We start from the raw sequence: 12072 nt of genomic DNA, 5'->3' as shown, positions 1-12072 counted from the left end.
ATTATATATACCCTAACCTCAATATTTTTTAGTCCTTTACTGTAAGAATTTGCATTTAGGCCATTTAGGGTGCTGCATTGTTGCAATTGTACATTTTGGATGAAAACAGGTGCATTAGAGCCTAAAATGGGGGAAAACAAGGTCAAACCCGGGCATATACCCGAAGGAGCAATTGTGCAAGAAGAACAGTCCAAACCTCAACCCGATCAAAGACCTATCCGAGGAACTACCCGACTTGAACCTCGTGCACCACCTCGAGTAGACCCTCGGGCAGGACTGAGCAGCTAGGTTAAAAGGGTTCCCATATTTAAACCCCCCTCTTCTTCCTCTCGCCCTAGCACGCCGTAGACACTCAAACCAGAGAGCGAGAGCTTCTGAGAGAGAGATTGAGCGACTCAAACACTTTTTCTACTTTGTTAGGATTCGATTTCATTTCTCTTGCTATTCTTTTTAGTTTTAATTCTTCACTCTACTACTTTTATCTTATTTTCAATACAGTGCAATTTTCATTCATCGGTGTTTTTATGCTTTCTACCATGAGATCTGAGTAGTGAAACAAAGTTTCTAGCGATGGGATAGACAAATATGTGTTCTTGATCGATTAGGATGTCTTAGATTGAATGATTATTTTTAGATAAATTTCCTTCTAGATTGATGTTCATAATGCTATTTTCAGATCGAGAGGTTGAGACTAGATCTAAAGTGTTTTGCCATCGAGAGATGTTTTTGAAATACTTGAATCAATCAATGCTAGAGATTTACTCACTTAACCTAAGAGATTAGATGTGTAAGGAGTTTATTGAAAATAATGAATTGGTTCATAATGCCTGATTGGTCATGTTTCTCCAACAAGAGTTGGGTAGGGGAGTGACCAAGGTTGATTGTTTCTATCATGAGAGTGTTTTAGCAAGATTTAAGAGATTCATTGTCTAGGAAATATTTGCTTGAGGCATGTAGGACATCCCAAATTGGTCAAGAGCACTTAGTAGTCGATTATCCTATCCTTAGGAGCTTTCGAATCTTCATTGTTTAGCTTTTTATTCATAACTCGACTCCTTACCCGAACTGGTACACGATCACCAGCTTCGTGTATACCTTCGAGCTGTTCATACTTGTCTTCTTGATCTGATCATCCCACCCGATCCTGTATCCGAATGCTTGCATCGAGTGCTTAGGTCGTGTGGTTCTTGTTCTATTTCTTATTTTTGTTCACCTTAGGTTGATAGATAAAACCCCCATTATTGATTGGCTTGACTTGCATTGTTCTGATCATATCTTATCTGCTAGCATATCAACCATTTGGATTGATAACCCTTTGTACTACAACTGCATAGGGAATTGATACCCTGGGTGAAAAACTTGTTATTACCTAGAATTGAAGAGCAGAATTTGATTTCCAGCCTTGAGCTCTTTTACAACAATTTTCTTGTCATAAAACTTTTTGGTCGCTCTTTGTAAATCTTTGAGCTCTCATATGCATCAAGTCTGATTTCTTCTAACTCATGAATGTCAAGAGCCCTCTTAGCTTGAGCTGTATCAATATCCAAGTTCAGCAACTTGATAGCCCAAAGCGCCTTGTACTCAACCTCTACAGGGAGATGACATGCTTACCATATATCAACTGAAATGGTGTTCTGCCTATTGGTGTTTTGAAGGCTGTCCTGTACGCCCAGAGAGTCTCGTCCAACTTGGTAAACCAGTCCTTCTTCAAAACTCCAACTATCTGTGACAGGATACCTTTGATCTGTTTATTTGAAACTTCAACTTGTCCGCTTTTCTGGGGATGATACGCAGTAGACACCTTGTGCTTCACACCATAATTTTTCAGCATACTTTCAAACACCTTGTTGATGAAGTGAATTCCGCCATCACTGATCACTGCTCTAGGTATCTCATACCTTGGAAAGATTATACTCTTGAGCTTCTTCAGAACAACCTTGCGATCGTTGGTAGGACTGGCAATAGCTTCAACCCACTTAGAAACGTAGTCCACTGCTACCAGAATATAGACATTACCATTAGATGGAGGGTTGAAAGGTCTCATGATGTCTATTCCCTACACATTGAATAACTCTACTTCTAGGATCGGATTCTGGGGCATTTCATTTCTTCTTGTGATGTTGCCCATCTGTTGACAAGCGTCACACTTGGTAATGAAACTGTGAGCGTCTTTGAACAAGGTTGTCCACCAGAGACCTGCTTGAAGAACCTTCTTAGTTGTCTTGAATGTGGAGAAATGACCTCCATAGGTGGAGCCGTGACAGTGCTCAAGCACTCCTGCACTCCCCTTCTCCTATGCATCTTCTGAACAGACCATCAGAACCTCTTTTGTACAGATAGGGCTCATCCCAGAAGTATTGGTCGACTTCCCTGAAAAAAATTTTCTTCCTGTAGGGATCCATGTCATCAGAAACTTCTCCACAAACCTTGTAATTCACGAAATCCGCATACCATGGTGCAGTCTCGGAAGTGATCACCATGCATTTGATTCTGAGGTTGTCAAGCTTTGTGTCATGCATCTGCTCACAAACCTGGGCGACCAGAAGTTGTTCCTCAGGCATTGAATCATCTATCGGAGCAGCATCTTCAACCCTCATTCTTGACAAGTGGTCTGCAACTTCGCTTTCTATACCTTTCTTGTTAACTATCTCCATGTCAAAATTCCTGAAGTAACAGAATCCATCTCAACAGTCTTAGCTTGGTATCCTTCTTTGAATAGATGTGTCTCAGAGCAGCATGGTCGGTATACACTATGACCTTCGAACCCACAAGGTAACTCCTGAATTTTTCGAATGCAAACACAACTGCTACGAGTTCCTTCTCTGTGGTTGCATACTTTCCTTGAGTCTCGTCTAAGGTGCGACTTGCGTAGTAGATGACATGAAGCTTTTTGTCAATTCGCTGTCCCAGAACTGCTCCAACTGCAAAGTCTAAAGCATCACACATAATCTCAAATGGGTGATCCCAATTCGGGGCTTGAACTATGGGTGCTGAAACCAAGGCCTCTTTGATCTTGTTGAAAGCCTCTAGACATGCAGCATCAAACTCGAACTCCACCTCCTTGCACAGCAACCTTGTTAATGGTCTTGCAATTTTTGAGAAGTCCTTGATAAATCTTCTGTAAAACCCAGCATGTCCAAGAAAACTTCTGATGTCATTCACTGTCTTGGGCGGCTGAAGCTGAACCATGACCTCTATCTTTGCTTTCTCAACCTCAATACCCTTCTCTGAAATCTTGTGTCCCAGGACAATCCCTTCTTCCACCATGAAGTGGCATTTCTCCCAGTTGAGTACGAGATTAGTCTCCTCACATCTTGATAATACCCTGCACAGGTTTAGCAAACAGGAGGAGAAAGTGAAACCGTATACAGAGAATTCGTCCATAAACACTTCCACTGACTCCTCAATTAAATCCGAAAAAATTGATGTCATGCACCTTTGAAAGGTAGTTGGAGCATTGCACAAACCAAATGGCATACGTCTGTAGGCAAAACTGCCATAAGGACAAGTAAAGGTTGTCTTTTCCTGATCATTTGGGTGGATAGGGATTTGGAAGAATCCACTATACCCATCATGGAAACAGTAATAGGGATGACTAGCTAATCTTTCCAACATTTGATAAATGAAAGGCAAAGGAAAATGATCTTTCCTAGATGCAGCATTCAACTTCCTTTAATCAATACACATTTTATGTCCTGTGATGGTCCTAGTTGGGATTAACTCATTTTTTTCGTTCTTGACTACACTGTCCCTCCCTTCTTAGGTACACAATGCACTGGAGATACCCAAGTACTATCAGAGATATGATAGATAACTCCAGCATCAAGCAGTTTTAGGATTTCTTTCTTCACTACCTCTTTCAGGTTAGGGTTCAGTCTTCTTTGGGGTTCAATATTAGCATAAGATTCATTTTCAAGATTTCTATACTTTTTAAGCTCAGTTACTAGCAATTCCAATTCCTCATTACTCAACTTAGTATTCAATATGACAAGAAAGTGGAATTGGTTCCCAGAAAAACGTACATGAGTCCAGAAGGGAGAGTTTTGAGGTCTACCTTTGGAGCTTTGAATTCTGACCAGTCGTCAGCGTGGGAGTCTGATGCGGTCATGGTCGAGTGGGACGATGGTGACACGAGTCGGGTCTTGACGCCGGTCGAGTGGGAGTTCACACGACCAGAAGTTTCTGTCTCAACTGCACATACCTCTTCTGCATCAGGCAGCTGCTCGAACTCCTCTGGTCCATCCGTTTCTCTATGGGAGTCTAGCAAATTCTTGCAACAAGTGGTCTCTTCATGCAGGAACCCATCTTCTCCATCCTTGGTTAAAGCAGTCTTGAGATGGTCTTCCTCAGCTAGTTCTTCCAACAGCTCGTCAGCCAACTGATCCATTTCTTCAATGTAGAAGACTTGTCCTCCTATTGTTGGTTTCTTCAAGGTATCCTTGATGTCAAACTTCATAGTGAAGTCGTCGCCCATATTAAGATCAATCTTGCAATTTTTGACATCAATGATGGCTCCAGCAGTCGCCAAGAATGGTCGTCCTAATATAAGAGGATCTTTTGGTTCTTCATCCATCTCCAGAACCACAAAGTCGGTTGGCACTTCCACGTCTCTAATCCTAACAGGTAAGTCTTCTAACATACCATGTGGAAGTCTCACTAATCCATCTAAAGATGCGGTCAAGCTTCTCATTGACATTCTTAAAGTCCTTCGTATACCTCTCCTCAGAACCTATGTCGCCTCTAACTGTGCGATCATAGTCTTCGTTGTAATTGCCATCAGAATGGCTGAGGTTTTGAACGAGTTCCCATCCTTCATCGACGTCCTTGTTCAGGAAGTTGTCGTTTGATGCAGTGTTCAAGTAGCATATGTATCTTTGGTAGCACACCACGGTAGAGAGTGCTCAGCAATGACTTGTTGCTGAAATCGTGATGTGGACACTGGCTCTGGTAACCTTTGAAACGCTCCCAGGCTTCACCGAATGATTCTCAGTTCTTTTGAGCAAAGCCAGAGATGTCATTCCTGAGACGTGTTGTTCTGGCATTGGAGAAAAACTTGTCCAAGAAGACTTTCTTGCAGTCATCCCAAGTGGTGATTGATCCCTTGGGAATGTTTTTCTCCCATTGATGAGCTTTGTCTCCTAGGGAGAACGGGAAGAGGCGCAGCTTGTAACCATCTTCACTCACTCCGTTGATCTTAGTGAGACTGCACAGATTGTCGAACTCGTCTAAATGGTCGAGCGGATCCTCCATAGGTAACCCGTCAAACTTGTTTCCTTGTATCATGGAGATCATACCACTTTTGATTTCCTTGGAGGGATGATTCCACCATGCTGAGTATGAGTGTTTGGTGCATCTCCAGCACCAATGTGTCGCGGCCTCTGATTTTGTCCTTGAGGAGCTTCCATAGTGGCTGGTCGTGGTCTTTGCAGCCGATTGACTTCGTCAATAGCAGGAAGGAGATTCTCATGTCCTCTTGATCTGTTGTGCATGCAAGGTTGCAATCAATAGGTACCTGAGATGCAAAACAAACAAGCAGAGAACCAAAACAAGTCAGTTAGAATGATAAATGTAACAGAACTTAATCTTGCGAAATTTGAAATCTCAAATGTAGCAAAACGAATCCCAAATGGCAACAGCGCAAAGTTGATACTAAGATTTTTGTGTGTCTCTCAGTAGGTCTCAATTAACCTAATGCAATTGTAGTACAGAAGGTGTCAATCCAATTTGGGAACTTTACTAAAAATCAAGATGCATTCAAGTAGTCACAAGTTAAGGCAGATTCAAAATGAGTTTTTGCCTAACAACCTAGAGTGAACGAGATGCAAGAACAAAACGAGTGTGTAGAACAAGAGCTAAAATGCAATAACGAGAGAGAGCAAAAACAAGCTAAACGAGCAGAGACAAAAGAGAAGGCTATTGCAACAAAAACAAAGAACAAGTTTAAAGATGTAGAAACAATCAGATAAGTAGAGGCCTTAAGGATGGGGTTATCAATTTCGGTGGAAGTCTCTTAATCTACCTAGAATGCCTAACAGAACTCAATCAAGCTATCCCTAGACAATGAACATCACAGCTTAGCTAATCCAATCCCTTGACCGAAGCTACTCAGACTCAATCACTTCCAAACCTAACTCTCGCTAGAGGAACATGATTAAGCAAGCATGACAAACCAGTTCATTCACGTCAATAAACACCCTAGAAATCCAATATCTTGGGCTAGGAATGTAAATCTCTTGTATTAGTTTGTTCAAGTATCTCATGGAACACTTTTTGGGTGCTGAGATGCTTAAGATCTAATCCCAAATGATCAGTAAGAAATTAGCAGTAAGAACACAAATCCAGAAGGAAAATCAAACAATCTAAGCTTAGGCATCCTATTAGACTAAGATTCCCCCCCTAATTTATCCCATCTTCAAGAACAATCATCATCAAAAACCCAGAAAACATAGAAAACCCAGAAAACAATAAATCAAGCATGACTAGATAGATAAAGATGAGATAAACAATTTTGCAGAAGAAATCAACTGCAAAAACAAAAAGGATTAAGAGATATCTTGATTACAAACTCATAAACATTTTGGTGGCTACCTAAAAACCCTAGGATAAAAGTTATATCTCTTGAGTAAAGACTTAAAAGAGTATTTATAGCAAAACATGGAAAGCCCTAAAACATAAAACAACAAAATAGAAAGGCGGTTCAGGAACCCTTCTCGGACGCGTCTTCAAAACAAATCCAGGACTTTGGTTTAAGAGCGTCGATCGAGTCGCGTCATGAGTGTGTCGATCGAGTGGGAGTCTAGGAAGTTTGATCGAATGGCAGATTGAGAACGTCGATCGAGTGGCAGCTCGAAAAGGGTCGTCTGGGAGCTGCTGATCGAGTCACGTCTTGAGGGTGCTCAGGAGTCCTCCTGGGACGTCTTGGTCGAGTCGCTGCTAACATGTCTGATCGAGTGGAGCTCTCCTTCGCGTGTCGGTCGAGTCGGAATTCAGAATGTACGTGCATCCACCAAAACGGTGATAACGTTTGAACCACGCCTCCGATTGGCTTGAAATCAATGGAATTGGAAAGATGAATCAATCCTCTACAATTTTAATGAAGACTTCAAGAGTTGAATCCCAAAGTAAAATCTTCATTCGACTCGATCAAGGACGTGGAAGGTTGGGTCGCACTGGGTAGTGTAGATCAAGTCGCTGGACTGCTCTTGCTCCCTGTTTGCTTTTGATGGTTTGGACATCTCCTAAAATACCTCAAACAACTCCAATATGCAAGATGCATGCAAGACTAATGTGAATACTACCTAAATATGCTATTATGCAAAAGAGACGAAAAACAATGCAAAACAATGAGTTAAGAGAACATAATGAATGAGAAATGCATGATGAAAGAGTGTAAAATATACAGATATCAATCGCACACACAACCAATCCAAACAATCCAATCCAAATCATCCAGTGGAAAAGATGGATTGACTTTTAAATAATTCTAGTGGCGGGATTATAAGTTTGAGATACGAATGTAATTTTATTTTATGTTTATAGATGATTTATTGTAATAAAGAAATCAATTAAAAGTTAACCATCATCGGAAGAAAGGGAAATAAATCCAAATCTTGATGCAGGAAAAACTTCGCTCAAATCTTGTTCCAAAGCAAGCCAAACCATCAACAAGCAACATAACGCATAACTGAACTGCAAGATAAGTGAAGAACTCTTTTACTATTTTTGCATCAGTTCTCCTTACAATCACATTTTCTCGTATAACATCTATCTGATCAAACTCGGGTTATCAACATTTATTCTATGGGTATAAATAATTTATGTGTGTTCATGACATACAAATCAAACATATATATAACGAGATGGTTATATACTTATATTGAATACTGATCAGTGATCATCTTAGTTTACGGGAACATGAAGTTCGGGTCTTTCCGGCAATGCCATCAATATCCGCGGCGGTGCAGTTTCTTCATCAGACGAGAAACCAGAGAGTCTCGTATCCTAATTTGCAACAACGAGAGAATAAAGGAACAAGTTATATTCGATATCTCAACTCGCCAAGAATCATATGTTAGAATTCAAAGAATGTTGTTTCTCACCCTCTCTTGTGTGCAACGTTGTATAACAATGAATGCCTTAACAAATAGATATACAATCAACAAGATTGCTAATGTTCTCACTAATGGTAACTGCAAAATACAGCAAAATCTTAAATCAGGAAAACAGAGGTAATATGCATGTTTGAGAAGTCCTTTATCGAGCTTACCATGAGCATGGTTAACGAGAAATCATCGACTCCACCTAGTAAAACTGGAAGAGAATGGCGCAAGAAGAGCAGAAGGACAAACTGCACCATGAAGATGAAAAAATTATTGCGTGATCGATCAGAACTTTGGATCTATATGTTCTCAAGGACAGAGAGAAAGAAACATACTAGCAAGGCAATTATGCGGCAACATATCAAGCTTGTGGGACTATGAAATGAGTAAAGCTCATGATCACCAGCTACATCCCAGGTTATAAAATAAGGATTACGAAGATCTAGTCCCTCGATTCCCCAATCGTTCCTGGGACGTTTTCAACAACAAGAATGGTATTACTACATTGTGCAGAGGAACAAAGAAGGTTATCAAAGCAAGATGAATAAAAAAAACACCTGAAGTTCATAGATAAGCCTGTGTAGTGAAACAGTTGTCGAGGAGCTGTGTAACCGGGTTTATATTGCTGCAATTTGAACAAAGTTTGGTGAGAAAAATTTCATCTTCATCAAATCAAGAGACTATATGATTAGGTTGCTTTATAGAATTTATACCTGACGACATATTTCACATATAGTATCACCTTTCTCATTGCACCATCTTTGGACGCAATGACGATGAGCAAACTGCAAAGAGTTGATGAAAGAATTATTGAGGTTATGAATTCAGGTTCGGACAGTATCCTGTTCACGGAAAACAACCGGAAAACAAAGACATCACCTTTAATGTTCCAGAGCAAGAACAAGGCGTATCCATGTTAGAATCTTCATCTTCGTCATGACAAATCCTACATTGTTCGAATCTACTCTCACATAAATCTGCTCCTGCAGATACAGATTCAGATGTACCGTCTTTGTTAACCAAGTCAGTTTTAAGCTCTGCTTTGTCTACCGCCCCAAGACCAGAATCGCTTAATAATCGATCAACCACCAACACTAAATGTTCTCCCATCCTAATTCTTACCAACAATGATTGAAACCAAATGTCAGAAAAATCAATCTGCAACGAGAACATCAGAGATGAACAAAAAACATTAAGGAAAAAAGAAGAGACATAACAATCAAGCAAACTAAACAGAAAACTTGAGAAGCAAAGTTACAAGTTGGGAGGACGAAACAAAACAAGAATTAGAATCATATCCCGAAAAAGGTTGTTTTGTACATGGAGATAATGTGATTACGGAGGAGACCTTAAATCCAAGGATACAAAAAGATTCTGATTCTGTGCAAGAAACGAATACATAAAAAAAGGTAACTTTCCACCATATCCTTTTCCTTTCTCCTTCTTCTTCTTCATGTCAATTTCATTAATAAAGAAACTTGTATCAATCATCATATGTTGCATGAGGAGATGCAGTACAACCAGAATCAAAAGGATCTTCAGATCCACAACAATGCCAATACTGTAACACTTTCCCAGAATTTGGTGTATCCATTGTTCCACCAGTGTATACACTCTCAAACTTCCTCTTCGTCTCCCCTAAATCAAAACACCCCCAAAATTCAAAATTTCTTCAAAACCCTTGACTTATTATAATTAACCCTAATTCCCAGATTACAGAGCAAATTTCACAAATTCAAGAAATTAAAAAAACCCTAAATTGTACCAGCGAAATGAGCAGTGTGGAATCTACAAGCGCGTGGGTGATTGAGGAGAGGATCGAATTGGGTTTTGCAGTTTTTGCAAGTTCTTAAGGTTTTGCTTCCGTCGGGAGAAGAAGCTGCGCAACGTAAGAAGAAGCATCGTCGAGGGTTTAGTTTCGGTGTCTTGAAGCTATGGAGGGAGTGAGACTGGATTAGAGTTTTGGGGATTGAGAAATTCAATAGAGATTGAGCCATCGTGTTCCCCCCAAACATGAGTGATTCATATGACACATAAGCAATGATGTGGCAAGAGTTTTTGGAATGGAACTCAAACGACGTCGTTTTGATTTGGGGAAAAAACTTCAATTAGGGTTCTTTTTTTTTTTTGATTTCACGATTCGTTTCTCTCTTTCTCTTTCTCTTTCTCTGTATCTAGGGCAATTTTCTCCTGCAGGAAGAGAAAGAGAAAGAGAGAAACGAATCGTGAAATCAAAAAACAAAAAAAGAACCCTAATTAAAGTTTTTTCTCCAAATCAAAACGACGTCGTTTGAGTTTCATTTCAAAAACTCTTGTCACATCATTGCTTATGTGTCATATGAATCACTCATATTTAACAGTTGACTAACAGTGTTTGTGTCAATGTAGTATTATCGATAACGCTTCAAAGTCTCGGTAGTAATTTTGAATTTTATTAGAGTTCAGGTTGGATAATACACTTCTCTTTTGTTCAGGTAGAAATATACACTTTACAAATAGTACAGGTAGAAATATACCATTTTCCCGGTGTTAAAGGGATGATTGTATTGAGTATGGGAAAAAGGTAAATTTAAACCCGTACTATTTCGAAAGTGTAAATTCCTACCCAAACAACATATATGTGTGTTTTTCAACCTAAACCCTTACATAATTCAAATTTACTACCTAGACTTCGAATCGTTACCCATATTCATACATTGACTCATACAATGTTAGTCAATCGTTAAATGTTTTGATCAATTTGTCACTTAAGTGATGATGTGTCAACTAGCCCATTAAATTATTAATTTACATAACAACTAGGAAACATCCGGGCTACGCCTGGTTTATTTGATTATTAAAGTGTTAAAGAAAATCAACTTTTGTTATTAAATTATCATCGTAATTGATGTGATTATAAAAGTAGAGAAACATTCTAAAATAGCACTAAAATTTTATAGATAACTATAGCACATATTCCATAAATTACCAAAAATAGCACTATTTAACACATTATAATTAATTTTTAAATTTTTTTTTTAGATTTGGGTTCTCAATTTCACATTTAGAGTATAGTTTTGAGGGGTAGAGTTTAGTATTTTGAATTTAGGATTTAATTTTAAAAGATTAATTGGTGCTATTTTGGAATTTAGAGATGTTGTACTAAGTTTGGAAAAAAAACTTATCTTGGTGTTATTTTTAAGAATCTCCCAAGTAAAAAAATACTATATTAAAATACTACTTCAAAAGTTTTTATGTATTTATTTATATTTAAATTATGTATAAATCATTTATTAATATTTAAAATATTCTACATTTATCTAAAAATTTAAACTTTTAACACCATTTTCTATATATTACAACCCTTGATTTTACTTTCAAAATCTTGTTAAACGCATGTAAAATAAAATGTATTTACAGTTATATCTTCAGGGTGGAATAATTGGGCAACTCCTTTATGAATAAATTAAAGGAAACTATTAACTATAAATGTACGTAGGCTCCTGCTCGTAACTATTAGAAGAACAAAAAGAAAAGGAACAAAAAGAACAATGTGGAATGGAATAAACAGTTTTTAAGTAATGAAAAGAAAATCTGGAGAGAATGAACTAAATAGTAAATGGTAACCAAACAATAAAAATATCTTTTGATATATATTATATATTAAATATTAAATATATCAAATTCAATAATAATACTAATACTACTTCTAATGTATATACAATGAATTTTACATTTGTTTTTTTTTAAAAATTGTAAATTAAATTTTAGATATGTCATATTAAATATTAACCTACAATACAATTTTAAAGGTAATTTAAAATATTTTTAATTTTTATTTACGATATAAACATGACTCTCTTAAATTTATTTTACTATTCATATATGGTTTTCAAATAGCCTTAAGATTAGTTTAACATGAAATTCATATCAAAATTATTTTTTCTGTCAATACATTATGAAAATATGAAAATTATTATATTAGAAAATTGAA

General features: G+C 37.9%; 2 protein-coding genes and 1 non-coding gene across 5 annotated transcripts; 1 reads left to right on the top strand and 2 right to left on the bottom strand.

Annotated features, from left to right (window-relative positions):
- Nucleotides 1-4921: 4921 nt before the first annotated feature.
- LOC147934442 (small nucleolar RNA R71) lies at nt 4922-5028 on the top strand. The gene has a single exon (XR_015573380.1). It is a non-coding gene; the product is annotated as a small nucleolar RNA R71 (small nucleolar RNA).
- Nucleotides 5029-7697: 2669 nt separating this feature from the next.
- Nucleotides 7698-9580, bottom strand: LOC104724158 (uncharacterized). Of its 3 annotated transcripts, none has more exons than XR_015572077.1 (8): nt 9448-9577; nt 8979-9216; nt 8813-8884; nt 8657-8724; nt 8503-8567; nt 8267-8347; nt 8100-8189; nt 7698-8001 (listed from the first exon to the last, which is right to left on the bottom strand). XR_015572077.1 is itself a non-coding variant. In XM_087474508.1 (8 exons), exons 1-8 carry the CDS (start codon nt 9552-9554, stop codon nt 7900-7902), a joined length of 885 nt encoding a protein of 294 aa, XP_087330634.1. In that variant the 5' UTR covers nt 9555-9580; the 3' UTR covers nt 7698-7899. The 3 variants fall into 3 exon arrangements, 2 of the variants coding, with proteins under 2 accessions (XP_087330634.1, XP_010440907.2); XM_087474508.1 differs by having other exon boundaries at nt 8435-8567; nt 8979-9210; nt 9448-9580; XM_010442605.3 differs by having other exon boundaries at nt 8435-8567.
- LOC104724159 (uncharacterized) lies at nt 9313-10171 on the bottom strand. The gene is made up of 2 exons (XM_010442610.3): nt 9865-10171; nt 9313-9737 (listed from the first exon to the last, which is right to left on the bottom strand). The coding sequence occupies exons 1-2, from the start codon at nt 10112-10114 to the stop codon at nt 9583-9585; spliced, it is 405 nt and encodes a 134-aa protein (XP_010440912.1). The 5' UTR covers nt 10115-10171; the 3' UTR covers nt 9313-9582.
- Nucleotides 10172-12072: the final 1901 nt, after the last annotated feature.

The sequence above is a fragment of the Camelina sativa genome, chromosome 11 (genome assembly GCF_030686135.1).
Source record: "Camelina sativa cultivar CO46 ecotype springtype chromosome 11, ASM3068613v1".
Lineage (NCBI taxonomy): Eukaryota > Viridiplantae > Streptophyta > Magnoliopsida > Brassicales > Brassicaceae > Camelina > Camelina sativa.
Note: the sequence above shows the minus strand (reverse complement) of the source record. Positions and strands in the feature narration are given on the sequence as shown.

Excerpts from the sequence above, each read along its gene's own strand:
- LOC104724158 (XM_010442605.3), bottom strand. The coding sequence starts at position 9,554 with ATGAAGAAGAAGAAGGAGAAAGGAAAAGGATATGGTGGAAAGTTACCT. Across the intron at positions 8,885-8,978 it reads CTTGCTCTGGAACATTAAAG|TTTGCTCATCGTCATTGCGT; the intron begins GTGATGTCTTTG and ends AACTCTTTGCAG. Across the intron at positions 8,002-8,099 it reads AACGTTGCACACAAGAGAGG|GATACGAGACTCTCTGGTTT; the intron begins GTGAGAAACAAC and ends GTTGCAAATTAG.
- LOC104724159 (XM_010442610.3), bottom strand. The coding sequence starts at position 10,114 with ATGTTTGGGGGGAACACGATGGCTCAATCTCTATTGAATTTCTCAATC. Across the intron at positions 9,738-9,864 it reads CCACACTGCTCATTTCGCTG|GGGAGACGAAGAGGAAGTTT; the intron begins GTACAATTTAGG and ends GTTTTGATTTAG.